We start from the raw sequence: 25995 nt of genomic DNA, 5'->3' as shown, positions 1-25995 counted from the left end.
TGCGCTGATTCCCCTTTGATCTTCGTCAAAGTGTGTAAGGGAACTTTGAGTTTCAGCCTCGTCCACGTTCAGGATTATTATACATACACCAGGGCAGCACAATGCACCTCTCCACCCTCCTTACCGCCGCCATAGCGGCCACCCCAGCTCTAGCCTACAGCATCAACGACTTCGCCTGCCGCAGCACAACGCACCCTAACCCCGTCGTCCTCCTGCATGGCCTCGGCGCCACCTGGTACGAGGACCTGAACTACCTGCAAGGCTGGCTGCAAGCGCAGGGTTACTGCACCTACGCGCAAACCTACGGCGCGTACGCGGGATTCCCGTTTCTCGGCGGGCTGCGAAGCATCAACGAGTCCGCGCCGGAGATCGCCGCCTACATCCGCGAAGTGCAGGCAGAAACCGGCGCATCCAAGGTTGACCTGGTCGGCCACTCTGAGGGGGCGTTCCAGTCACTGTACGTGCCGAAATTCGAAGCCGGCGTGTCGGAGCTAGTGGACAAGATCGTGGCGATCGCGCCTCCGACGCGCGGCACCACGTTCATCGGGCTGTATAACCTGGCGTATTTGTTTGGGAATGCCTCGCGCGAGGCTGTCGGCGAGGTGCTGGACACGCTGGGCTGTCCGGCGTGCGATGAGCTGGGGCCCGATGGCGCGGCGGTGGAGCGGTTGAATGACGGGACGCCGATCGTGCAGGACGGAAACAGCTTGACAGTGATTGCGTCGAAGTCGGATGAGATGGTCACGCCGACGACGACGGCATTTGTGCATGAGGATGGCGTGACGAATGAGTGGGTGCAGGATACCTGTCCGTTGGATCCTGTGGGGCATATTGGTGAGGCGTATGATCTGAATGTGTGGAATTTGGTTAAAAATGCCTTGGACGAGACCCCGGATAGAAAGTTTGTGTGTCTTCTGGGGTCGCCAGGGAAATAGAGTGGGGAGGGAGTGTAGGTGAAGGAATTGATGAGGATGGCTCAGGTGATGGTACGATTGGCACTGTATATAATGTATAATATGAGCATTCATGGTATCATGGCTATTTATCAACATGCTTTCGGGGTCCTCTCCTCGTTCAATGATGGCGTGTCGGAAGAGAAGGCGCTTCGCTTTCCTTGCATCAGATTATGTGCGTCGCTGGAACCAAGTTAGCCAAAGTCCTGTACACCAGCGAGTGATCCTACCCGAGCTTCTTATTGGGCAGCAGCAACGATAGCACAACGACAGGGGCGGAGAAGGCTAGCGCCGCGATGGTGATAAGCCTGTCATGGTCAATGGGAATCACAATTGCAGACTCTGGGAAGACAAACCCCATGACATCAGAATACTATCAGTAGTCAGCGAAAATGTTCGTTTCCTCGTAGCAGCAGTACTTACAGCTCTATCGATAGCCATCCGCTCCGGTGACCCCCAAGCTGGCAGCGTACCCGTGATCGAGTTGTACAGCTTCTTCACCTCAGTCTGGCTGACATCAGGCCCAAGATGCAATCGTAGCTGTTGACGAAGCTCTCCCGAATAGATCCCCCCAGCAACAGACGAGCCAATTCCATTGCCCAGGTAGGCAGCAAGCATGACCAGAGATGTGACCTGGGCCATCTCCGCATGAGAAACTGCAATCTGAGCGGCCACCACAGAAACTGTCTCGATGATGCCACTCCCGATGCCTTGGACCAGCTGCACGATGACGAGTTCTGCGACTGAGCTCTTGTTCGTGCGCAGTCGAACCATCACCCCGTATCCGACCATGCGAATGACCGCCCCCGCCACTCCGATCCACTTGTAGGACCGCAGGCGATACATGACCAGACCGGTTGCCATGCCCACCAAAGCTTGCATGACCCCGTTCACATAGTACAGGAACTGCGCATCGCGCGCGTTGAAATTGTGGGAAACCATCGACCAGACATATAGGTAGGTATGTGTAGCCCCGAAGCTGATGTTATCAACACATACCAGAACCACCGGGATGAAGACAGACAGGTTCCGAAAGTAGTGCACCGGGACGACAGGATGTCGCGCAACGTACTTCTCGTATGGATAGAGACATGCCAAAATGACCGCGCCCACGGCGATGAGCGCGTCTATCCAAGGCGTCTTCCACCTGTCTGCAACGGTGGCTGCCAAGGTGATAGGAATCAAGATTAACGAGAACCCCCCACTCAAAAAAATGAGACCGCCCAGATCGATGCGCGAGCAGAACTCATAGATGCTCAGTTGCTCCGTCAAAACCAGGCTTGACTTCTTTGCCCGCCACTGGAAGATGAGGAGGGTGGTGATAATGAAGGTGGCACCAAAGGGCATCAATATGGCAAACATGCCGATGCCCCATCTCCAACCAATTCCGTTGACGACACTGTCTACAATGAAAGCGGACACCCATGGGGTGATGAGGAAGGGAACATACAGGATGTTGTATGCAAAGCCCCTCCATCGCATTGAAGAGAGATCCGACACAATTGTGGCGTTGAGGAGAGAAGTGCCTGCCTGGCCAACCGAGTAAAGGACATAGCCGCCCGCGTAAGTGTCGAAGGACTTGGACGAGGCGCAAAGTATGTAAGACAAGATGTAACAGGACACGGCGAAAATGTATGCCTCCCCGCGACCTAGAACATCGGATATCTTGGCGATCGGCGGTTTCGTGACGGCGGAGATGATGCTCGCAGCTGTGTTCAAGGTGGCCAGTTTCGATAATGCGTCAAAGTCCGAAGTTGCAAAGTTGCGATACGTTCCGACTGTTGCGTTGTCTAGTTCGCTGCGGTGTTGGCAAGGCAGTTAGGTAAAGCACCATCCATGCGATTGACCAGACTCACTAAATGACCATCATCATCGCCAGCCTGTTGCCGTCAGTATGTGATCAGGTGTCAACAGTGATCGCGACATACCCTGCATACAGCAGATACCTGCCTTTCCTACCACCCACGGCTTCCGCAGCCTGGATTTTGGCCGCTCCGGTGCTATCCTGGGTGACTGGTGTAGATTCGATTACCGTGATATCAACATTCTCTGTCTTCCAATCCAGGTCGGATGCGGGACGGTGGAGTTCCCCGCTGTTTTCCGAGGATTGGGATAACCATCGCCAACGAACCATCTTGACAGTCGATGAGGTTGGATCAGGGATCAGTGTCAAACGATAGTTCGGAAGGGGCGTACAACCCGACGTCCGAGTGGTTCCGGAACGCTGCTCTGTGACTTGAGTATAAATCAAGTTGGGTTTATCTCCTCCAGCTGTTGACCAGCACTGCACCAGCTGAAGAAGAACTCCGGGGTGGGGTTTGTGATAGTTCACAATGAGATATTACCTAAGAAGAAAGTTGAACTCTCGAAGAGAGGGAGAGGATGATTCACCGCATCAGGCCAAGGCCCAAGACCTCAGCCAATGCGGTTGGTGTCTGATTGAGGAGTCATGACTAGGTAGCCATCCGACCGTGGGGATCGTGGTGAAAGATCGACAAGGATGGGATGACGATGCTGCTGCTGCTGCTGTTGCTGCTGTTGCTGCTGCTGCAAACATCAGGACGTCAAGCGATCATTGCCAATTGGAGATGAGATGTGACTGTGCAGGTTGGAGTAGCGATAGACGATCATTGGATCCATTTGCAGTTGGTTGCTGATAAGGTGGGCCGTTTTGGGCAATGCGTGCGGGGTGTGAGTGGGAGTGGACGGACTGTACTGTAAGTGAATCACTAGGAAAGTCAGGCCGAGGTTGCGAGGTGCAGCCACAGCCACGGCTACAGCCACAGCCATAGTCACAGCAGCATGTGTTGTCTTCATGTTGACGAGTCTTGCCGCGTCTACCACACAAGCTGTCAACTCAACCTTGAATGAACATTAATTCGTTTGCAACTTGGAAAGCTAGGTAGGTACCCTTGTCGATTTAGAACACCAGCAGCTATTTAAATTCACGATCTAATAGAGTCGAAAAACCAGAGTTCTATCTTCTCCCTGAAATAAATTTATATAGCAGCCTATCTGTAACTTCAAATCTACTAGATCTAAGAACATCTACTACCACCCCCGTATTTCTTTGTGATGTCACGTGTTCTAATCGCCCAGTGGTTACACCCCCATAGAGCCGCCCAAAGGGGGTTAGTGCGCTTTAGAACACACCTTTGGCTGAGGGAGGCACCGCACCCGCAGACAAGGCCCTCGTAGATCGTAACACGTGACTGGCGCCGGGGGAGGAAAACATTGGACTCTCTTTGCTCTCTCCTTCTTCTACTCTCTCGCAGAATGCTCGCTTCTTCATTTCAGTGACCCGAACCCGTTTTCATCCAAGATAACTTCCTACCACCGACGTACTCGACCCACTATGGCACACACAGTGCCCCGCGCGCCACAGACTGAGGCGTTAGACCGCGACTACAAGATGATCTGAAAAGGGTGAAGAAAGAGCGTGCCTTACTTCAGCTTCGAAGTCAATTAGCTCGAGAACAAAAGTGGTTGGCTCGCGACCGCCATAAAACTCGTATAGCCCGCCGCAGACCCAATCCTCCCTTGTCCACCAGCGTCGCACGACCCCCCTGTAGTTGTCATCAACAGCGATGAGAAGAATTTCACGCGAGGCATCAAGCGACCACGATCGACAAGCCCCGAGACCTCCCTATTAGACGTGCCTCAATCCTTCGAGTCCCCTCCCGCATTCGAGCTCCCGTGGAAACGTTACCATGGCGCCGACCGCCTCGAATAGAACAACTTCACTCCGCTGTTGGAGACCCACTTCTGCCAGTGGTGCGACTATTATTGCCTTGACAGTCGAAAAATTGATGAAGCCCTCTCGCATGTTTCAGCAAGGATCACAAACAGATGGTACACTCACCTTGCTTCTGTCCATGGGCAAGTGACCTGGCTCCACTTTGTCACCTTTCTGCTGGAGCACATGACAGGCAAGAAGGTCATGCGCACTGCGGAGGAGAGATACTATGGAGCAGGCTAGACAGAGAACCAGACTGTGCGAGACTTCGCGAGCTATTTGACGCAGTTGGAGCACAAGGTGGGGACCCTGCCCGGCGACTTTCTCCGCATCAGCAAACTCTGGAACACGGTACTCCCCGAGTTCAGGGAACGGGCTCCCGTCCCGGAACAGTTTCTCGGGAATTATGCCGCCTTCATCGATTTTATCGGCCCGCATGGACCGACTGGGTTATAAGCTTGACCAGCAAAGAAGGAAGAAGCGCCGCCGGTGGTAAGGGTGGAGTTGACGCCGAACCGCAGATGATCAAGATTCTTCTCAGCTGGGACTTGGTATTGAGAAGTCGGATGCACTGATCTTTGCCAAAAGGCTACTCGCAGTAGATGCCCATCTTTGATGAACGCATAAAATGTATGAGTACCGGCGCAAAGCCACAAAAGACAACAAACCTCAGTGTAGCAAACTCAACCAAGGGTGCCTGTCAGCGTCTTGAAGGACACGGGATTTCGTACTTCGGCAGATATCCCAGGCCTGACCCACCCCGAGTGGTTATCATCGGAGAGATAAAGTTGGCCAACACATTTACATATTGGGGGAAGCACAGATACGCTAACTAGACGACTCGGACTGGTACTAGCTAGCTTACTAGTTTACTAGGTAGTTCTCTGCACCATCACAAACTAAACTGTAAGGGATCAACCTAGCGAATGGGTGAGGCGAGCAGGCATCCACTCGACATAAGCGGCTGATGCTAGAGACTGGGGGACTGACTCCTCGGCCGAATCCTCCCAGCTGATCTCTTCCATCCCTGGTCATGATTGGAAATCTCTCGCTCTCCATTTGTGGGCCCGCCCCCCCAAACTTGCAGATGATAGATAGTGGCTTGCTGCATCTCTCAATAGAAAATCGAATGAAGTTTGCACCTACGACTATGGTCAAAGAGCACTTAACTAGCGGAAGCCTCCTGTCCAGGAGGACAAATTTGATAGAGATGAGCATAAGGTGAAAGGTTGTGCAAACCGATGGAACGTCTAAAATCTGCAGCCCTTCTGGACCAGCGGCTCCTGTCATCCAAGACCAATGCACCACGATACCTACGCTATTGCCTTCAAGGGGCGTTAGCTTGCGTCGCTGGATATGCCTTGTGGATGCTACCGGGATCGGCGTGGAATAACACTATGACACAGCCAGCGCAATCGGATTTTACGTGGGATCAAGTATGTGCGTATCGTTCTGCCAGGATAGATTCAGCACTAACTCAATCTCAGATCACGCCTTCTGCCAGTCTGGAATATCATGACTGCTTCGATGGATTCCAGTGTGCCCGATTGGAGGTGCCCATGGACTACCATCGCGCAGACGGCCACGGCCAGCGCTTTGCGATCGCCATCACTCGCCTTCCGGCAAAAGTGCCAGTAACGGACCCACGCTATGGCGGTGCAGTGCTGATAAACCCTGGTATACTCATCCTGATTACTACCTAGCTATCATCGCGTGTCTAATTAATTCATTACACGGGACGTAGGAGGGCCTGGTGGCTCTGGTGTCGCCGAGGTACTCATAGATGGCAGAAAGTTGCAAACCACCATGGACGCAGAGACAGATCCCAGTAGTCAACCACCTGAAGACAGCGTGAGCGACGACAAGTACTTCGACGTGATTGGCTTCGATCCTCGCGGAGTGAACAACACTACTCCGGGGTTCAGTTGCTTTCCCAACATATCCGCACAGAGGAACTGGGAGTTGCAGATTGCTGCTGAAGGCATGCTGGGAAGTGCAGACGGCGCTTTTCGACGCAACTGGGAACGATCGCTCGCTCTCAACACGGGATGCGCGGCCGTCTTGTCTACTCCGTCTGAGGGTGAGGATGAGGCCTTGGGTGAGCACCTGAACACACCGCCGGTCGCTCGAGACATGCTGGAGATTATTGAGCGGCATGGGGAGTGGCGTGAGAAACAAGGTGTCAAGGCACAGCGCCAGCAGGACCAGCGCACCGGCTACGATCGCGCCCAGACCCTGGCGGCGCGAACCAGATGGAGACGAGGACAGGAAAAGTTGCTGTACTGGGGTCGATCATACGGAACCGTGTTAGGCGCGACATTCGCGACACTTTTTCCCGATCGCGTAGAACGTGTCGTGCTGGACGCCGTGGTCGACGCACACAAATACTATTTCGATGATGGGCCTAATCCCATCGCCGATGCCGATGCTATTTTCGACCGTTTTGCGCAATATTGCGACGCAGTGGGGGCAGACCAATGCCCCTTTTATGTAGCAGGCGGAGCGACAGCCATCAAACAAGCTTATCAAGAGCTGGAAGACGCTTTATACAACGCCTCGTTGCCTGTAATGGCGTCGTCTAGTCGAGGTCCGGAACTGGTGACCTGGACTGATCTCAAGATCATTTTGCGTACCGCCATGTATCAGCCCATCCAGGGCTTTCCACCACTTGCTCAGCATGCAAGTGAATTGGCCCGGGGAGATGGGTCGGCAGTGGCAGACCTGAAGAGCAGCGCTCGCGCTTCATCATGTCCTTCTGCTCAATGTGTTCAAGCCGGGCCATGGTCATCGGTTTGCCAGGTGCCGGGCCAGAATGAAGCATATGCCAGTTCGGCGGTGCTGTGTACGGATGCAGTCTACCTGCAGAGTACCAACCAACCCCAATTTCACCGCTACTGGCAATCTTTGAAAGAGGACAGTACCATCCTCGCAGACTACTGGGCTGGCCTTCGCATGGGATGCGTGGGGTGGAATATCACACCTAAATGGCAATTGCAAGGTATGATCTCTGGAGGAGTCTTTGATTGAACCAGGGCCTAATATCACATAGGACCCATTGGAGGCAATACCTCTCATCCGATACTTTTTGTCAACAACGTTCTAGACCCAGTAACGCCGTTGCACAGGTGAGCGTCCCTCGGCCCTGTCTCGACCCCTTCTAAGACTGTGTAGTGCGCACACGATGTCGCAGAGATTCCCCGGCTCTACAGTGCTGCAGCAAGATTCGGAAGGTGTAAGTGCCAAATGCAAGTCAAAATTTAGGCAAAGACTGACAGACGCAGCATTCGACCTTGGCTGCTCCCTCCCTGTGCACCCACAAGGCTATCCGGAAGTATTTCCAGACAGGAGAGCTACCGCCATCTGGTCTGATCTGCGAGGCTGATCTCAAGCCTTTCATTGGCGTCGCTGACCGCAAACAGGGCCTCAGAAGCAGAAGCCCAGGCGATGATGAGGAATTGTATCAGATGCTGATAAACAGGTCGCAAAATATAGTCCGACCCCTATTTCCATTGTAGCAGATACTATGATTGGGGGACCCCCTTATCACCGATATATGCACGCCACTTTTCGTTGTATAGCAATATGCAGATAACAGCAATGTTTCACTAAGTCTGCGAGCCTGTGCAAGATAAGCGCAACTATTTACTGCCTTGACGTAGCTCTAACTTATACAAAGCTTACATAAAATGCGATACGGAGATGGCAGTCTGATAACCTCGGTCGCAGCCAGCCCAAAGTTATTATCGGTTATGCTACCCCGCAGTAGCAAAAGGCGGATGCATGAGCTGCCAATCAATGCCAATGGGTGGCAATGCAGTCACTTATATTTACTTACTGACCCTTGACTTCCAACTCCATACTCTCTCACAGTCCGCTCGGTCTTCCCTCCACCCAATTTACCCACCATGGCACCTCCCAGCTCAACGGAAACAGCCACCAGCAACACCACGCAGCTCACCCTCCAGACCCGCCAATCCACCCAGGAGAGCGGCATGGAAGCTGCAACAGTGAAGAACGAGATCTCGCAGTTCCCCAAGCCGCCTGTCTTCGAGGACAAGTATCAAGAACGCGAGTACCTCAAGGGCCGACTGGCCGCTGCCTTCCGCCTCTTCGGGAAATATGGATACGATGAAGGTAGGTATAATCAACTCCCTCGCACCAACTTACTTGACCCTTCACTTTCTCCTTTCTGTTCTCTTGCGTGTATGCATCAGGCTGATCTCCATCCAGGCGTAGCCGGCCACATCACCCTCCGCGACCCCGTCGACCCGACCACCTTCTGGGTCAATCCCTTCGGCGTCGCCTTCTCGCAGATCAAAGCCTCCGACCTCATCCAGGTGAGTCACGAGGGGAAAATCCTCGATGGAGGACCTGTGCGACTTCTCAACGCCGCAGCCTTTATGATCCACTCGGCCATCCACGCTGCCCGGCCGGACGTCTTGTGCGCCGCCCACAGCCATAGTCTTTACGGACGGTCGTTCTGTGCGCTCGGTCGGCCGTTGGATATCATTACGCAGGACTCGTGCGCGTTTTACAATGTGAGGGACCCTATTGTTGTCTTTCGCGCTCCAGAAGGATGCTAAGTGAGACGCATAGGACCACGTCGTCTACAAGCAGTTCAACGGGGTTGTGTTGTCCGAGAATGAGGGACACAATATCGCCACGGCACTGGGGAACAAAAAGGCAGCGCTGCTGCAAAATCATGGCCTGTTGACAGTCGGAAAGACCATCGAGGCGACGGTCTTTTGGTTTGTCAGTCTGGAGAAGTGCTGTCATGCGCAGCTGCTGGCCGATGCGGCGGCGGCGGGGCGCGGCGGGGCGACAATCAAGATCGATGATGCCGATGCTGCGTTTACGTACAAGACGGTGGGGACACCGGGGGCTGGGTATTTCAGCGCCAAGCCGCTGTTTGATGTGATTCATGAGGAGACTGGGGGAAGTTATCTCCTGTAGCCTATGCCGTGGGGTTCATGAAGTGTGAATAGCTACTACTACGAAATATTATTGCCAATGTTTGTTTGTTCCCGCGAACATACTTAACGTACTATGAACTGAGACAAGTTCACAACCAGAGAGTAATTAATGGCTCTATGAGATTATACACATATATATATACACAGCCCTTAGTCGGTAAGTTACTCATCCTCCTCATCCTCACTCAACTCCTCCCCATTCTCCTCCGCCTCCCTCCTCCTCTGCGCCTGCTTCTCCGCCTTTCTCTCCAACAACCGCTTCAACTTCTTCGCCGAGTTGAACACCCCATTAGTCGCCGCCCCACACGCCGCGCAGCTCGGATCCTTGCGATATCGCTTCAACGCGCACGGCTCGCAGAAATAATGCCCACACTTCGTCACCACCGGCTCCTTGTACGGCCCCTGGCAGATAATGCACGCAAACGGGATATCCTCCAACTCCTCCTCCTCCTCATCCTCCGCATCATTCCCCCGCTCCCTGCCGGCGTTGCCACGCGCCCGATCCGACACCACCGTCCCCACGACCTTCTTCCCCTTGGTGACCGTCTCCCACTCCTTATCCAACTCCCACCCGGCCTTGTAATCCGACCGATCGTGCAGGAACTTGCAATTATCGCCGAACCCGCACCACCCCGTCAGCTTGTAGTCCTTGCACACGTCCGGCGCGTAGTCGGTGAAAGTCGTCATGCGCACGTTCGTGGGCGCCCGCACGGGCCCGACAGCCTTCTTGCTCGGCGCGTCGGGATTCTTCCGGATGAAGGTGTTGTGGGTTTGGTGCGCGAGGCCCTTGTAGGTGCCGTCGGGTTGGGCATCCACGGCAGTTTGGGGAGGAATCGGGGTGCGGGTTTTGCCCAGGAGGTTGGCGGGCTGCTCATCGTACCAGTTGGATTGTTTGGTCGCGTCGTTGGTGTCGGGGAGGGTGAGTGGGGTGGTGGTTGGAGGGTGGGTGGAGTCGCTGGGTGCGCTGCGGGCGGTGGTGGAGGTGGAGGATGCAGTGACGACGCCGGCAGCGTTCTTTTTGCGGCGTTTGATGGCGTTGGTTTCGTCGGAGGAGAAGTCGGAGTCGGAGGCGGAGGAGGCGGAGGCGGAGGGGGGCGTGGCGGCGCGTTTTTTGCGCAGGTTGGTTTGAGCTTTGGCGGTGCGCTTTTTGAAAAGTGGTGCTGGTGCAGCGGAATCTGGGGTGTCTGTCATTTTGTGTAGCTCGGCAGGTGGGGGCAAGAATCGATCTTTTGTGAGGTGAGAGAGATAAGATGGTTGCAGTGGTGAGCGAGAGAGAGTCTGGAGTTTCTTATCTGGGGATGAGCAATCAAGAAGGTGGCGAGTCACGGGATGATAGGGAGCTGGGGTTTGTTGATGACTGAGGCATTAATCGAGCATCGTTTCACGTGCCTCCTTCTTTGTGCTGGCTGTGGAGGAGAATTCTCGTCATATTCCCATTAATAAGTATTGAGACTTAGTACCCATCTCATCAGAGGTGGTCGAATGGTAGGATTCTTGTACTGTACGAGCATACAGCTCAAAGGTCAAAAGCTTGCCGATGTGTCAGATTCTCACTCCATCTGTCATGACCCTATTATCTGATTGTTTCAGGATCCAGCCGATTCAGCAATGAAGAGAGACATCGAGACAGCTTGAATGCTGACAGCGATACATATATCGCAGCAGCCAGATGCTGAGTACTAGGCGTCCGTGGGATTCTACCTTCTACTAAGTTTCTACCATCTGCAAGTTCACTCTCACAGCACCCCATATCACCATAACGCTACATAATCACCATCATTCTATTTTGATCTGCGAGCTTCCACTCTCAGTTCCATCGCACGTTGCTAATTCTCCCTGCGTTGTTCCCGACTTGGAATCCCGAGTTACTCCCTGTGAAAACCACTGAGTTGGTGTATGTCGTCGTCGATGTTTGTTGAATGACCTTCACCACAGTTTCAGTCAACAAATTATCTTGATCCGCAGCAACCTCTTTCAAGATGGGCAGTGCGCCCTTGATGCCCTTCATCTCTGACACCTCTTCCTCCGCAAGCTTGCGTTGCGCGTCTTCCACTCCCGGGAACAGCTCGACTAGGTCATTGACTAGCTGACCAATGTCTTCAATCATCCGCGTGAAATTCTTCTCTTCATACAGCGTCAACTCTGATGTGGGCGCTCCCTCTGACTTGCCCTGTCGTCTTATCGACAAGTCGTTCATCTTCTGGTGCAGCGATGCGGCAACCTTGTCAAGGTCCTTGCTAGGATCAAGAATGGCCGTCGTGTTACGGTGACGCAGCTGGAAGCGCTTAGAGATCCTCTCCGCATCAGCGAATTGGTCGAGGATTCCTTCCAATAGTTCGGACACCCGAGGGATGTCGTCGGGCGATAATTTCGATACCTCGAGAGACTGGACATCATCAATGTTGGCCAGGCCGACCGATTGGCCCCAGCGCGCCAGTCGCAGCCGCACTACCCCAAGCTTCAAGACGCTGGTCTTGAAGCTGTCCCCAAAGTTTTCGCTCATCTGAACTGAGCCGAAGTAACCAACAACATTGTTGAATAATCGCGACTGCTCGCTCACCATCTCCAGCGTTTCCTTCTGCAGCTGCGTCATTGCGTCCTGCTTTGACTCGAGATCCCGGTTTTGTTCCATGATAGTGTTGGTGTTAGACTGAATTGCCTCGGTCCGCTCATCGAGTAAGGTGGCATTTGCGACGAGGAACTCCACCTGTCCGTTCATGCTTTTGAGCACCTCGTCGAGGACCTCTATGGTCCTCAGGGTCGCTAGACCGACGGCTTGACTTAGCTCGTTGATGGCTTCTTCCATCTCGCTGTTTGCTGCGGTAAGATCGCCATCGGCGCCTTTCACTAGGTTCTCGAACCATTTTTCTGGTAGGCAAATCTTGATCAGTGCTCAAAGACCGGACGAGAAAAGAGTTGGGAGGACATACTAAACCGTTTCTCCGCCGCATACTTCTGTGCTACGGCGCAGATCTTGAGAATGCTGGAGAAAACGCGCGTCACACAGCGTTGAAATGGAGGTAGTGCGGGTGTCTTTTCCTCGATGATCGAGAGCCGATCGAAGAAACGGTGTGTGAATTCGAAGAAACCCATGATCTTGTCATAATCGGCAGAAGTATCGGCGAATGACTATGATCGAGTCAGTTCGACCTAGCCATTAGCGAACATTTTTGAATTGAATTCCAACGACGTCCATACCTGCATAACTTGGCCAAAAGCCGTGAAAATCAAACTGGCTGGCAGAGCCGGAGGAAACGCCTATCCTGCATGAGTGACAGACACCGAAGAAGATTGATAACTCCCACTCACTGATACCGCAGTGCCGACCGTCTGGACGGTGTTGACGACTTTCTGAATAATCCACATGTTGTTCTTCAACGTGGTTCGGACTTTGGCCGACTTGGATTTATCATCGCGAAAGTCCTTGAATTTAGTCGTCAGGCCTTCCGTGCCTGTCATCACATCGTTCATACTTTTGAACTGCCCCAGCCTAAGATTCTTCCCGGTTCTCTTCTCATAATCGTCTACGGCGCCTTGCCAGAGCTGGGCAAGGTCAGATGCCTCCACCGATGTGCTGCTTGCTTGTTCGATCGCCATTCTTGGCCGGCTTGCGTCCAGACAAGATTCGACAAACGAAGTACACCAGGCTTAGAGTGACCAGCTCGCGACTAAAGCCTCTGTTGCGGAAGTTCTCGCCTGATAAGTCGGTCGATCGCACAGACTCAGGCTTTTCGTTTAGCTACAAACAATTAGGAACCCCGCGTCTCGTGACAAGTCTGAAATGCTCTGCCCACAAATAGGTCCTCCGTGGTGTCTTGCTCTGGGACCTATTTTTCCGGCATAGCCAAGGGCACGAAGTCGGACACGCCGGGAAGCTGAAATCATCAGCTAGCCACCGTAGCGCCCACAGCAAGCAGCAACGCCAATAGCGGATTCCCACGTACGAATCATCTGCGTGTCACCCCTCCGGATAAATCCGGTGGCAGGGGTTGGTCGATGTTCGTCATGGTTCTGACCGCGCTGGTTCTGTGATACACTTGTCGTACTTTGGTGGATCTGCGCCATCGCCTCCGCTCGATTCGTTAGGTAATTAGGCTGTGGGGCCATGCTGCATCCCGGCCTTCTCAGTGGTCTGTTCGACATCTGACTGGGTTCTTCGCAGACTTAGTTGGCACCTCCATCCACTGGTTGTGGGGAATCGATGCACAGATGGCATTGCCTTGCGCCGGCCGGTGCGTCGCACCACTGATGGAGTCCATCTTGCTTATTCGCATCGAGACTACAAAGCATCAAGGCAACATAATAGGATTCAAAATGCACGATCTCATAATTTTAGGAAGCTTCAGCTAGATTTCGTCACTCAAAAAGATACGCGGTAATATTTCTACCAACTACGCTCTTCCAAAGACGAACCCACTCTGGGTACCAACATTTTGTCCCAGTTGGTATCCAGAGTTCTTCGATGAGGCAAACGAGGCGTTGGAAACATTGTTCACGGTGGTGCCTCCATCCTTTTCAGGTGCCGGGACCTTGGCCACCCATCTCTTCAACACTCGCAGTACTTTGACGAAATCACGATCGTCTTCGCTCTCAAACTGACTCATCTTGACATGGTTGGCTGCCAGCCTTTCTGCAGGAGGCCCATCGGGGCACCGCGCCAAGGCCATCTCAACGATCTTGACCCCCTTGCCGTCGAGATCGGTGGGCGACCCCTCGTAGAAGCATTGAAGATCCATCTCCAGCCCGGCGGTACGGAGCTTAGCGAACTCACGCGGGATGTTGAGCACCCACTGCGACCGTTCCTCAAGCCCAAACTCGCCCGGGGCCTCTTCCCCCGCTAGCTGAAAGTACTTGTTTGCTTCACTCAACACACTCGGCTGATAATGAGGGGTGCCCAGGAGAAGGAGCCCTTTGACACAGCTGACGAGCTTTTTGCGGTCGTCATGCTCAGCTCCGCGGACCAGCGCCTGTGTCATTGGTTAGTCTTGCATCCAAGGGTGGTCGTGCGAGGCTACAGCGACCCAAACATACATTTTCACAAATCAAGCCGCCAAGGCAATGAGCTACAAGAATCACAGCTCGTTTTGCCTGGTCGTATAATCAGCAAACAAGATGCATCGTGTGCGGGCTGGAGGTGGGGGTTGAGGAACCTTCTCCGGCTCGATGCGTTGATCCATAAGCTGGTCCATCAGTTCATTGGAATGGCTGGTGATCAGATCCTCTTCGTTCCAGAACGTGTCGAGGGTGAAATCGTATTCGAAAGAGAAGACGCGCGCCTCGGAAACCTTCGCCGCGAAGAGCTTTTCCGGCCAAAATATTGATTTGGCCGCCGAGGTCCAGCCAGGCTGCTCCCCATGCCATCCATGAACAAAAACGATGCTTCAACAGGTTTCATGATGAGTACATCGTTCCGCCCCTCCAAATAGGCACTGTATGAGATGCAGTGTAACTTACTCCACGCGAGCGTCCCCGGGATCCCGGATCACTTTGAGTTCCATGGGTATTGCGAAGCTTCCAACAACGGATAGGTAGAGAAATGCCGGTCAGATTGGTGATGATATTCAAATGACAACTGTTCCTCCTTGCTGGGGCATAGCGACTTTATGTGCTAGCTTCTGAGAGGAGATGTCTCATCCTGAGCCATCGGGCAGCGCCTCTGGGACGACAATCGCAGACTCAGCAGCTGCAGCCATTCCAAACGAGGCCTGATCACCATCTTTGTGATTTGGTCCAATCAACGGGCGGTATCCGTTTCAGATCAGATGAATGGTGTGTGCTGAAAGTCTGTACAGACGGCCTGCTTCCACCCTGTTCCGAACGGGTGCCGTGTTTGAAGGGAGAGGGGCACGGCCTTGAATTGGCTCTCGCAGAAAGGTAGATGAACTGTACCGGCCAAAGATGAGGGGTGAGGAGTGGGCGCTGATCGATTGCTGACGGGGAATACTTTGTTTGGGTGACTGCAAGCGAGCTGCATATTGGCCCCTCATTGGTGCAGCTGAGATCTGCACCTATGATCACACTTTGCAGCGCGGAGGGCTGAACGTCTTCTGACAGCTGAACTGGACTCAAATTGACTAGGAGAAGGCCGACCACCCTGGTGGCATCCAATCGAGGCAGTGTTGGATTTCCCAGCCGATGCGGAGATGCAACCCCGGCTTCTAGCACTTACTCACTGCACTCCATGTGAGTGGTCTTATTTAACAGTGGAATCGCGTACAGCCGTGCATCTGCCAAAGTACGCCTCTGTGTGAACAATCCAAAATTTCTATAATATTTGGGGAGCAGGTGTGGCATAATGGTTGATACAGTGGTGAGTGATATGCTTCCGTTGACTATGGGTGGTTGCCAGCCCCTGGTGCTAACGGTACAACTCCAGGCTCCAGCACCGGCGTCAGCCTCATTCAATAACTCGACGAACTCCGGCCTTCAGTTGGGCCAGAACTATGGCTCCATGGAAGCGTCGTTCTACAGTGATGCCATTCAACAAGTGACCATCGCTGCGGGAGCTTCCGTTTATATGGGTAAGATGTCCTGGCATTGGAAGCCGACCTAAGGTCTGGACAAGGCGCTAATCATGCACTCAATGGCCCACAGGAGAGAAGCAGACAGTCGAAGAGAAATTGCTTGACGCCCTGGTTGCAGGCGATTCTGGAGATCGACACGACATCGCTCGCGCTTTTCCTGGCACTTGCGAGTGGATCTTCGAGTGTGCGGCCTTCCAGAGCTGGATCCAAACAAGTCCCCCGACAATCACCCCCCTATATATTCGCGGGATTCCCGGCAGCGGCAAGACTGTACTGTTAAAATTTCTGACAAAGGCCATCCAGTCCAACCTGCGGTCGAGCGCCACCCCTCAGTCGCCCGCACTAACAGAGGACGTGGTCCTAAGTCCAGAGGTCGGGACTCCGGGCAAAACCATTGCAGTGGCTTGTTTCTGCGACGATAAGAACGAGCACCGCAAAGCCCCGATCTGGGTTCTGCGGACCCTGCTATACAAGCTGCTCCAACTGAACCGAGGTCTGATCAAATACGCACTTCAACATGTTCAGAACCTCGAAGACCTGCAGGGAGCATCGAGCGGGAGCACGGTTGAAGTCGATGAATTCCAGTCACGCGATGTTCTGCTCAGAATCATCGAGGACATCGTTGCGGATCCCTCGTTAGAAGTGTTGTATTTTGTCATTGACGGATTGGATCAATGCGGACATTTCATTGCTCCCATTCTCCGGATAATGAATGATTTGTCCACCCGAATCAACAAGAAGGCCAACGATCTGGGCCGAAAGTTCATCTTCCGATGCATCATTTCAGACCGAGGCAGTGCAATTGTCGCTGACAAGATGTTGCCCGAGTTCACGGTGAACATGCCCGATGGCAACCAAGAGGACATTGGGCAAGTCGCCGAGAGACGGGTACGGCGCATTCAAGAGTATCGCAAGTTCCCTGACAGGCTCCGTGAGGATATCACGGACCAGCTCAAGGAGAGCTCAAAGGGCATGTTCATGTGGCTGTCGCTCGTCTTGGACGACCTATCCACATGGGAGGGTCTTTGGACCGAGTCCCGGGTCAAGGAAAGGCTCCATAACATCCCCTCCGATGTCGAGGCTTTTTACAGCGCAATCCTGGAGCGACAGTCGCGGGATGTGGTTGGCAGACTGCGAACGCTCCTCATGTGGGTCTACTTCGCCTGCCGTCCGTTGACGCTGAGAGAATTGGATGTGATTCTTACGCTACAGGATGGGAAGGAATATACGGGGGGGAGCGCCTCCGAGGAGGATCTCCATGCGTTGCGACACAGTATCGAGAACAGCTGGGGCACGCTTTTCACAGTCCGCAGTGACGCTGTGTATCCGAGTCATCAGTCCGTCAAGGACTTCCTGAACCATGTATTCAGCGAGGAAGGGGCCAAGGACTATCCCAGGTTCGGGATGAGCAAGGCCGATGCCCACCGACAGATGGCTTCGGTCTGTTTGACGTATCTGCAATTCGACGAAATCCAGCGCCACGAAGTGCCCAAGCCACCTGTGAATAAAGATTGGAAGATCGATGAAGTCGAGCTGACAAAGACCCGGCAAAAGTACCTCTCGGGGTACCCCTTCCTTCAGTATTCCATTGAGTTCCTCGGAGACCATCTTCGCGAAAGTCAGATCCAGGAAGAAAGTGATGTAACTGGCATGAAGCGGTTCTTCGAGGCCGAGTCGGTGCCATTGCAAAATTGGATGAAGGCGTATGATCTTCTCAAGCGGTGGACACATGGCAAGTGTAAGTACAGTAACAATGCTACCTTCGAGCCTACCTGAGACAGCACTGACCACATGTGCTCTACCAACAATTGTTAGACTCTGGCTTTTCCACCAGCACCAGCCTCCTCTTTGTGTCTGCCCGACTTAACCTTCCTTGGCTGGCGGACCGCGCCACGTCGTGGAATTCGTACTTTTCGCTTCCATCGGCCGTCGCAGCGCCTGACACCTCCGGATGGAGCGCGATACACATCGCCGCGGACTCTGAGGCGGTCGAGATGGTTCGCTGGCTGTTGCAAAACGGAGCGATCGTTGATGCGACCACCCTGGGGCTCCTCCATCCCGGTCGCACGGCCCTGCACTTTGCGGCCGCCGAACGCTCCGAGGCGGGACCGCAGATGGTTAAGGAGCTGCTCAAGGCTGGGGCCAGGCCAAACATCTTCACCCGAGGCGGCGGCAATACATCACTCCATTATGCCATTGACGGGCGATCCGTCGAAACGGTGACCACGTTGCTCGCTCACTCCGCGGACCCGAATGCCACCAACAGCTCCGGCATCACGCCCCTTCATAAAGCGGCGGGAATCCTGGGACTCGAGGCCATCGTCGAAGCCCTCCTCAAGGGTGGCGCGGACCCCAACCGCAAGTCCACCGTCGGAATAGGACTCGCCGCCCGGGGTCTCGCGGCCTTCAAAGCTTCAAAGACTCTTCTCGGTACCTACCACGCCATCAACGCAGCGCAGACCGCCCTCCACATCGCCGTCAAGGTGAAAGATGCGGAGCGAACCGTGGATGCGCTTCTCAATCATGGCGCGGACGTGACCAGCCGCGACAGCATTGGCCAGACACCGCTTCACGTAGCGGTCGTCGGCATGGACCGCGAGGTCATGGTGAAGCGGCTCCTCGAGCATGGCGCTGATGTCAACGCCAAGGACGACGAGCATCGCACGCCGCTGCTCCTGTTCTTGCAGACTGTTGGGGCGATAGCGCATGAGCTGCGCTCTCAGGGGCAAGCCGAGTTGCTGTCGGACTTGGATGGCCAGGCATCGTGGGAGAGAACGGTAGAGCTACTGCTTGACGCTGGGGCCGACCCGTCCGCTGAGGGCAAGAACAAGGTATCGCCGTTGATGTTTGCCAAGATGGCATCGATGAGTTGGGCAGTGGAGATCATGGAGCGGAAGCACAAAAGCGCAGAAAAGGCGCCAGGCGTGGACACTCAGGAGATTCACGAACCGGAGGCTGTGAGTGGAGTGTCGCCAGGACCGGAGCCCGAGAAGAAGGGTTTCCTACAGAACCAGGCTAGTAAATTCATACCGAAGAAACTGAAGTGGTAGGCGTGCGTTTGTGTCGTGATCGTGTGTGATGGCGGTCGGTGTTGTTTCTGGATCGTGTAGCATACTCTGTTTCGAATTCAAGATCCGTCGAATCGTGCAACTTTCATCTGAATGTGATGACTTTAATGCTTGTGAGTTTTTTTCTATCATTTCCCGGAACCACTCCGGAGAGACTGAGCAACCCTACCGTCCTCTGAAGAGCTTTTCGCGCAGGAAATGGACTTCTGGGCAGGAGTTTCATGGATCGCTGTGCCTGAGCATTCAGCCCTAATCCACACTCCGCCCAGCACATTAGCCGTAAGCCCAGCGTGGCAGAATAGACGTAAGAAACAACAAGGGCTTACTATAATCGCCCCATAAATCCATTGACAACCGTCAGGGCCACTTTGCCAGGAGTTTGGAACCACAACCCCCGGTTCAAATACAACCCAAACAGTCCCGGTCATCCATCTAGTGATACCAGTTCACATTAGTCCTGTTACCCCCTCACCCCGCCTCTCGATCAAGAAGAGTGAGGAACCTTAATAGATCCACAGGTAAACCACGTCCATGATGAAGACTATAATGAACAGGGCTCTAGGACAGAATTCAGAGGTCGATTCGCCCTCAATTGGTCAAGACAACGCACCATGCCACGAGGATCATTTCATATCCGAAGAAATCTCACTGCGGGGACTGGCATTTGAAGAACAAACACCATTGACTCTGCTAACCGAGCTTTTTGGCTCTCTACCCCGTGTTCTACAGTGGAAAAGGTGGAGCACTCTAGTCTGAGTCGAGTGTAGGTGCCAACCTCTACACGATTGGATTTTCCCCAGACTCGTTTCAAAACCCGACGCAAAGCCGGAGGGTCCGGGGGCTTTCTGCCCGGAGGGCGTGAGGTTCACATAGCTATATAGCTATCATGAGGAGAATGAATCTGAAGGATTGAATTGCTTCGTATCTCTCATGCACGGTGCAATAACAGGATCAGCTTTGCGGCGGATATCTGCGGCTGTTGGTGGGTATTTTAGTTTGTCGGAGACTCGGCCATCAGAGCAGTGCGGCGAATTAGTCTTTAGCACAACTCATCGACTGAAGGAATCTTCACGAAACCGGGGTAGTATGTGGGAACTTCACCTTGGGTGTCGTGTAGGATCCGTCAACTGGTGAAACAGAAGCATTCAATTTATATTTCAACATTGCTGTATGCGCGAGATTCATGACTTTGAAGGTCTTATTCTATTTGTGCTTGACTCATGGATGAACGACTGCTACCTCGCTTTCATGGAGTGTGACTACGTAGAATCGGGCTTCCTCATCAAATGGTCATACTGCAATTGCTGGTTGTGGGGCAAATGGCCGCAAACGGCGAGACACGAGGGTGGCAAGTGAAGCTTCCCGCGGAATGGTCTACGGATCGACCAGTCGAGAACCAGCCCTACCGTAGGGAAGACCCGGTCCACTTGGCACTACATACATTAAGGAGATTAATCTCTTGCGCTGCTCTTCTTTTCGAAGATGATGAAGAAGACCAATGAATTGACATTAGAAGATTGATGATAACTAGCTACATTTCGGAAATATGTGGGCTTTTCTCTGCGATGATCCAGCATAACTTCACAGCCCCCCAAATAACAGTGACCTCAGGACCCAGCATGCGTCGATGTTATACATGCCAGCGGTGAGCATGGAGAAGCGCTCGGCATGATCCAGCCAACGATGCCCAGGGTCTTACTTCGAGCAGACGACGTACGAATTCCAGTTGTTGGGACTCTAACTCATTGTCAGTACCTCAGGGACTGGGATCTGCGGAATCTAGGATTCACACTCGACCTACCGGAGCTGGAAAAGCGACATATTTGCCGGTTGAACACTGGAGGTTTCCACACTGCCCACCGCCTCCAGGGCCACCCATGTTCATGCAAGAAGTCAACCCGCATTGAGTGCCAGCAACACCGGCGACAATCGCTCCCTTACACCAAAAGCTGGCTGGGGGAGGTGGGGGAGGATTAGTTCTTCCCACGATATGAATCTCGTCCTCACCTCCGGCGACATCAATATCGTCGCCAGGCTCGGCAGTGGGGACGGCAGCGACGAGGTTGGCTGCGGCAAAGACGGCGAGGATGTTCTTCAACTGCATTTTGGTTGCAAGTGTGAATTGATTTTGTCAAGGGTAACTTGAGACAGTCTTATCTTTTAGTCTGGTCGGTGGATTAGCTGAGTTGCTGATGAACAAGAGAGTCAATGAAGCCCAGGATGCATCGAGCGATTTATAGACAATTCTTGTTGATCTAGACCTGGTCGTTCGTATGCAGCTATACAGTCTCTGATCTCACGACTGAGATACTGAAGGCGATCTAGATGTCGTTCACGAGGTTCAACAATGAATCTGAGCAGCGAGATCGACTATTCTCGTAAAGGCGCGCCGTAATTGCGGATACAGCAACCGCTCGCCTGGCTGCCAGGAGAGAATGATGCGGGCCGTCTCGTGTAGTCGCATCGCCACATGGATCCACATGGGTCCACCTAGACAGGCTATCCGAACCTCTAAGCTGCTGGTAGTTCGGCGAAGCTCATTAGATGAGGCTCGGTGCAATTGAAGGGGCTCTTGACCTCCTCGGATACGAATCTACGCTTCTGCGGAAAGCTCGCTTTCTTGGTCGAGATCGCGCATGTCATATTTGGTTTTAGGAGATGGAAGCGAATGTGGAGATTTGATCCGTTACTTCTTCGACATGGTTTAGTATCATCTCGTGAAACTGGCCAGCCTTGCGGCTTGCCCGTGAGCACAGTCACCACTCAGTTCTGATGTGTGATGGAGCTCTATCCCTCAGGTCGGACGCATCATATCTTGGTCCATCTCTTTGTTATCTCTGTGCACAACGCGAAAGACCGTCACCGGCCTCTTCTGCACGGGTTAGGTGACATGGCTCGATGCACGAGATACTCCAGGTTTATCGCATTGGGATACGAGACAGATCTAGCTTTGGCCGCCACAACCCTATCGACAGGAATCGCATGGCCCAACCTGCGAAACACCCTGGCTTGCCTCTTGGCAGGAAATCTAGGGGTCTGTCTCACCCCCCAAAGGTCGACTGGACGACGGACGTGACCAGATCCACGAACCCCATCGGTTTTGCCTGCTGGTTTGGCCCCAAATGGTACACTGCTACGAATCTATTGTCCGTGTCAGCGAGACGAGATACCTTTGATCGAAGGGGACACCGTCTTCGAGCGAGTGGGTGTTGGAGGGTGTAACTTGGATGCTCAAAACTCAGTCAGCTCACCAATCAACATACTAGATTCGTCCAGCAGCTTTCCTGGGGCGGCAGGAGGAGATTATATCGGCTTTCCTCACAGACGTCTTCTCCTCTAGATCGTGAACAGTGCGGAAGTTCTGTGCAGATCAACACTTGCGTGTGCCTAGTGCCCCAAGACATAGACCAATGTACTTTCAAATCTCCCAGATGATCCTCGACGCTAACCCCAGATTATGAAACAATGCAATACTAACGAAACATCAACGCTCATCAAACATGGAACTTCACGTACTGTAAACGACCACACTCCGCCAACCCTACACCACTAGCAAAACCACCATCATCCCCAGCGCAGTCCACCCTCCACACCCCACGACCCTGGACCCAGCAGCCGTAGCAATCCAGGTCGAATCCGACTTCAACGCCTCCGTCGAGCCACTGGCCCACCCACTGCTCGTAGAAGTAGCATTGGTAGCCACACCCCCAGACTCATCCGCACTAGCTCCCACATCTTCCTCCTTACTCTCCTTGACCGCATCCACATCCTCATCCTCATCCTCACTCACCACGCGAAACCTCGCCGAATACTGCACCTCCCCCTCCCCCTCCACAATCGCAAACCGATAATCATCCGCCACCGTCAGATTCCCAGGCAGCACACACGCCAGACTGCCCGAGTTAGCAACGTGTCTTGCCACGCTCGATACATTCTTTTCTTCGTCGGAAGCGCTCGACGCGCCGCCACCCCCTTCCATCAGATAGACACTAACCTGCGCGGTCTTCTTGTCCTGCGCCACCGGCCACGTCACAATCGCCGTTTTCCCGCGGGTGAGACGCTGGTTCTCGGTTGGGTAGTATGTTGTCGCCATCTCGGTGGAGTTTCCCCCCGTCGTGGAGGTTTTGTTCCTCGGAGTGCTCTTGGGGGCTGTGATTGTGAAGGGGTTGGATTGGTAGTGCTTTGGTTCTTCGGGGTTGTTGTCGTCGGATGAGGAGGAGGAGGAGGTAGTGTTGATGGTGTTGGAAGTGGTGGCGGGATCAAGCACGATAATGTACTCCGATCCCGAGGGAATGCGGGCGGGCGGCGACCAGGAGATCGAGCCCGAGTTGCTGATGTTCGTGGCGATGGTGCAGAGGCTGGTGTTGTTGGAGGTGGTTGCGAGGTGGATAGAGAGCTGGGTGTTGCTGCGCTGGGTGGTGGCCCAGGAGATCACGCTGGGCGTGTTGGGGGTGAGGATCGCGTCCCGGGTTGGGGCGGTGATGCTGTAGGCGGGCTTTTGCTCGGGGGAGGCGCTGGTTAGGGCTGGGAGGGCGCAGAGGAGGGCGGAGGTGAGGTGTTTCAAGTTGCCGGGGAGGAACATTTTGGTCCTTGGTTGGTGTGTGAGAGGATGTGAGGACTTCAATGGCACTACTGACTGCGCGGAAGCGAGAAGCTCCTAGGGTGGTCAAGTAGTTTCCAAGGAGGATCGAAGCTGATAGAGAGGTACTGCACTGTATTCTGACGATCCGGGGGAGGCGTGGGTGTGGAATGTTAGGGCAGAGCAAGGGTGGCTGCCTGAAAGATCTGGGCCTCATTCTTGCCGCTGGCTGTTCCTTGGAGAGAGGCTGGCGGTATGCGCTACTTGGACCAAGATGCTAGACAATCTTCCGCGAGTGGCTTAAAGATCTGTATATTAACTATCCTGCTAGGCTCGTCGTGTTCTTCCATGCTCGTTGGCGGGACCCCCACCAGGAATGCTACTTACTTCTTCGAATATCAAGCGGCCGACACATGGCCCTATTTCGAATTTCTTCCACACGTGACAAAAATAGACTTGACTCGAGTGAATAGTCGCTTCTCCAGTGGGAGGTGTGAATCATTCCAACCCTCGGGATGCAGCGGCGGATATCTTGCGCTAAAAGGAACAAAACTGCTTGATCAACATGACTAAAAGTACTATGTGGTCTCTCAAATCAAAGTGCCCCCACCCTGCAATCTTGTTCTTGCTCCCTCTCTGACAGCTGCCACGATATCAGCAGCGCTTTCGACCTGGTTGAATATGCCCACCCCAGCGCCAGCCCAGAGACTACCGGATCGGGGCTGCTGAAGGTGGTTGATTCCTGTCTCGCGATCTGGAGGTGCGACTCGAGGACTGCACGGTCGGTCAGGAACCCGATGTATCCGAGGCCTCCGGCGCGTGTCACTGCGGTCGCGAGTGGGCTGGTGGCGAAGCCGCTCATCGGCGCGTTGATGACGATTGGGGCTCAAAGCCAGGAAAGCTTTGAGTTAGCTTTGCAATAGACATGTTTGTGTGTGCAGTGTTGTTTGTTTTGTGTTTGTGTTGCGTGGAGTTGTGAGGCTGAGATTGACAGGTGGGGTATGCGTGTATGCGTCAAGTCAGCCTGTGCTTACCAAATGCACCGATCACCTTCTGTTTGACCCCACATTCGTCAGGGGAGGCTCAATGATCCTTGCGAATCTCATGCAGATGGACCGATAGGTATTGACGTTGATTGCGGGCGGGGGAGAGCATTTGACCTATTTAAACACTAGTACAGGGTTTGTGATGTAGCAATGCGAATACTGCTGTTCGTCTAAACAATGATTAACATTCTATATACTTCTTATACTCCGTCGTGTTCGAGTCGAAAAGCTGTGATTTATGGGCATAGTCCTTCCTGCCCACTGGCTTTGCCTCAAGTAACTTTTCCAAAAGGACCCAATCGCTTGTATGAGATGAGCAGAGAGAAAAGATTGAGTGAAGAGCACCGAACTGGAAGCGTGGGAAGATGCTAGGAGGCATGAAGAGACACCGTGGACTCAGAGCAAAAGTACTTCAACTGTGGGGTAAAAGTGACAGAGTGCCGGGTTCCTCCTCACCCGGCAATCCGTCGCCGTCGAGTCCTCCGAGCCTTCTTCACCACACCATAAAATGCTCCAACACCATGCTCCAAATGTTGGGGTAGTATGACATCTGACATCTTTGGATCCACACATGTGGCGTCGTCTCGCTAATTTCACCAATCTTGTTCAAAAAGGCACCTCATTGGAGAGATCTGTCCATGGATATGTTCCTGCCACAGTCGATCACAACTCAATTCTTGACAACAATACAGTTCGACCACTGCGATCGTCTTAGGCACTTTCGACTCGAGCTCCCTCGACGAGCAAGGCACTGCTCCACCGTACGAGATGCAATATTTGCATCCGGCCTGGTCAAGCTTCCGGATGAACCTAACCCTGGGGAGCAAGAGAGCATCTCTCCGCCAGTCTGAAGAGATGGAGGAAGATATGGCAGATGAGGGCCCCTTGCAGAAACCGCCACCATCGAGTCAATTCCTTGCCCATCACTCAGACGCTCATCGAGTCAATGATCTCGCATCGCCTTGAGCAGTCGCTTGCAACGGCAGCGTACTGGATTACTGTTCGCCAAGAAGTATACTACGTCTTGATGAGGGAGCGTGCACCTATCATGGCTGTTCCAAGCCCAGGACATGGAGAGAGAGCGACGACGGCAAAACAAGTTCATCATGCTCGCTA

At 53.5% G+C, this 25995-nt stretch overlaps 12 protein-coding genes across 12 annotated transcripts; 4 read left to right on the top strand and 8 right to left on the bottom strand.

The window, feature by feature from the left end:
* Positions 1 to 101: 101 nt before the first annotated feature.
* Positions 102 to 935, top strand: BP01DRAFT_425519 (esterase/lipase family protein; the record flags this gene model as incomplete). Its single annotated transcript, XM_025579747.1, has 1 exon — positions 102 to 935. The coding sequence occupies one exon, from the start codon at positions 102 to 104 to the stop codon at positions 933 to 935; it is 834 nt and encodes a 277-aa protein (XP_025428456.1).
* A 55-nt stretch (positions 936 to 990) lies between these two features.
* BP01DRAFT_132912 (putative siderochrome-iron transporter) lies at positions 991 to 3298 on the bottom strand. The gene is made up of 6 exons (XM_025570484.1): positions 2882 to 3298; positions 2810 to 2833; positions 1377 to 2751; positions 1310 to 1326; positions 1184 to 1261; positions 991 to 1136 (listed from the first exon to the last, which is right to left on the bottom strand). The coding sequence occupies exons 1-6, from the start codon at positions 3085 to 3087 to the stop codon at positions 1046 to 1048; spliced, it is 1791 nt and encodes a 596-aa protein (XP_025428455.1). The 5' UTR covers positions 3088 to 3298; the 3' UTR covers positions 991 to 1045.
* A 70-nt stretch (positions 3299 to 3368) lies between these two features.
* BP01DRAFT_385359 (uncharacterized protein) lies at positions 3369 to 5127 on the bottom strand (the record flags this gene model as incomplete). The annotated part of the gene is made up of 2 exons (XM_025577587.1): positions 3369 to 3500; positions 4816 to 5127. 2 exons carry the CDS (start codon positions 5125 to 5127, stop codon positions 3369 to 3371), a joined length of 444 nt encoding a protein of 147 aa, XP_025428454.1.
* Positions 5128 to 5831: 704 nt separating this feature from the next.
* Positions 5832 to 8415, top strand: BP01DRAFT_359366 (putative proteinase). The gene is made up of 6 exons (XM_025575663.1): positions 5832 to 6125; positions 6177 to 6366; positions 6434 to 7687; positions 7739 to 7814; positions 7861 to 7921; positions 7971 to 8415. Exons 1-6 carry the CDS (start codon positions 6087 to 6089, stop codon positions 8202 to 8204), a joined length of 1854 nt encoding a protein of 617 aa, XP_025428453.1. The 5' UTR covers positions 5832 to 6086; the 3' UTR covers positions 8205 to 8415.
* Positions 8190 to 9718, top strand: BP01DRAFT_359365 (class II aldolase/adducin family protein). Its single transcript, XM_025575662.1, has 4 exons — positions 8190 to 8317; positions 8365 to 8823; positions 8920 to 9227; positions 9286 to 9718. Exons 2-4 carry the CDS (start codon positions 8595 to 8597, stop codon positions 9640 to 9642), a joined length of 894 nt encoding a protein of 297 aa, XP_025428452.1. The 5' UTR covers positions 8190 to 8317; positions 8365 to 8594; the 3' UTR covers positions 9643 to 9718.
* Positions 9719 to 9765: 47 nt separating this feature from the next.
* Positions 9766 to 10912, bottom strand: BP01DRAFT_359364 (U2-type spliceosomal complex subunit CWC24). The gene has a single exon (XM_025575661.1). The coding sequence runs from the start codon at positions 10851 to 10853 to the stop codon at positions 9825 to 9827; it is 1029 nt and encodes a 342-aa protein (XP_025428451.1). The 5' UTR covers positions 10854 to 10912; the 3' UTR covers positions 9766 to 9824.
* A 308-nt stretch (positions 10913 to 11220) lies between these two features.
* On the bottom strand, positions 11221 to 13558 carry BP01DRAFT_417917 (uncharacterized protein). The gene is made up of 4 exons (XM_025579284.1): positions 12972 to 13558; positions 12861 to 12920; positions 12593 to 12791; positions 11221 to 12530 (listed from the first exon to the last, which is right to left on the bottom strand). Exons 1-4 carry the CDS (start codon positions 13257 to 13259, stop codon positions 11470 to 11472), a joined length of 1608 nt encoding a protein of 535 aa, XP_025428450.1. The 5' UTR covers positions 13260 to 13558; the 3' UTR covers positions 11221 to 11469.
* Positions 13559 to 13633: 75 nt separating this feature from the next.
* Positions 13634 to 15174, bottom strand: BP01DRAFT_346636 (uncharacterized protein). The gene is made up of 4 exons (XM_025573649.1): positions 15117 to 15174; positions 14813 to 15041; positions 14694 to 14750; positions 13634 to 14629 (listed from the first exon to the last, which is right to left on the bottom strand). The coding sequence occupies exons 1-4, from the start codon at positions 15158 to 15160 to the stop codon at positions 14054 to 14056; spliced, it is 906 nt and encodes a 301-aa protein (XP_025428449.1). The 5' UTR covers positions 15161 to 15174; the 3' UTR covers positions 13634 to 14053.
* A 761-nt stretch (positions 15175 to 15935) lies between these two features.
* On the top strand, positions 15936 to 19315 carry BP01DRAFT_325213 (putative skeletrophin). The gene is made up of 4 exons (XM_025572855.1): positions 15936 to 15972; positions 16039 to 16183; positions 16257 to 17924; positions 18002 to 19315. The coding sequence occupies exons 1-4, from the start codon at positions 15958 to 15960 to the stop codon at positions 19234 to 19236; spliced, it is 3063 nt and encodes a 1020-aa protein (XP_025428448.1). The 5' UTR covers positions 15936 to 15957; the 3' UTR covers positions 19237 to 19315.
* A 1615-nt stretch (positions 19316 to 20930) lies between these two features.
* On the bottom strand, positions 20931 to 21358 carry BP01DRAFT_404768 (uncharacterized protein; the record flags this gene model as incomplete). The annotated part of the gene is made up of 2 exons (XM_025578715.1): positions 20931 to 20991; positions 21056 to 21358. 2 exons carry the CDS (start codon positions 21356 to 21358, stop codon positions 20950 to 20952), a joined length of 345 nt encoding a protein of 114 aa, XP_025428447.1. The 3' UTR covers positions 20931 to 20949.
* Positions 21359 to 22617: 1259 nt separating this feature from the next.
* On the bottom strand, positions 22618 to 23962 carry BP01DRAFT_132711 (uncharacterized protein). Its single transcript, XM_025570482.1, has one exon. The coding sequence runs from the start codon at positions 23834 to 23836 to the stop codon at positions 22796 to 22798; it is 1041 nt and encodes a 346-aa protein (XP_025428446.1). The 5' UTR covers positions 23837 to 23962; the 3' UTR covers positions 22618 to 22795.
* Positions 23963 to 24334: 372 nt separating this feature from the next.
* On the bottom strand, positions 24335 to 24794 carry BP01DRAFT_359360 (uncharacterized protein). The gene has a single exon (XM_025575660.1). It carries the CDS (start codon positions 24693 to 24695, stop codon positions 24429 to 24431), a length of 267 nt encoding a protein of 88 aa, XP_025428445.1. The 5' UTR covers positions 24696 to 24794; the 3' UTR covers positions 24335 to 24428.
* Positions 24795 to 25995: the final 1201 nt, after the last annotated feature.

The sequence above is a fragment of the Aspergillus saccharolyticus genome (assembly GCF_003184585.1).
Source record: "Aspergillus saccharolyticus JOP 1030-1 unplaced genomic scaffold BP01scaffold_34, whole genome shotgun sequence".
NCBI classification, from domain to species: domain Eukaryota; kingdom Fungi; phylum Ascomycota; class Eurotiomycetes; order Eurotiales; family Aspergillaceae; genus Aspergillus; species Aspergillus saccharolyticus.
This window is presented reverse-complemented; position numbering and strand designations above follow the sequence as displayed.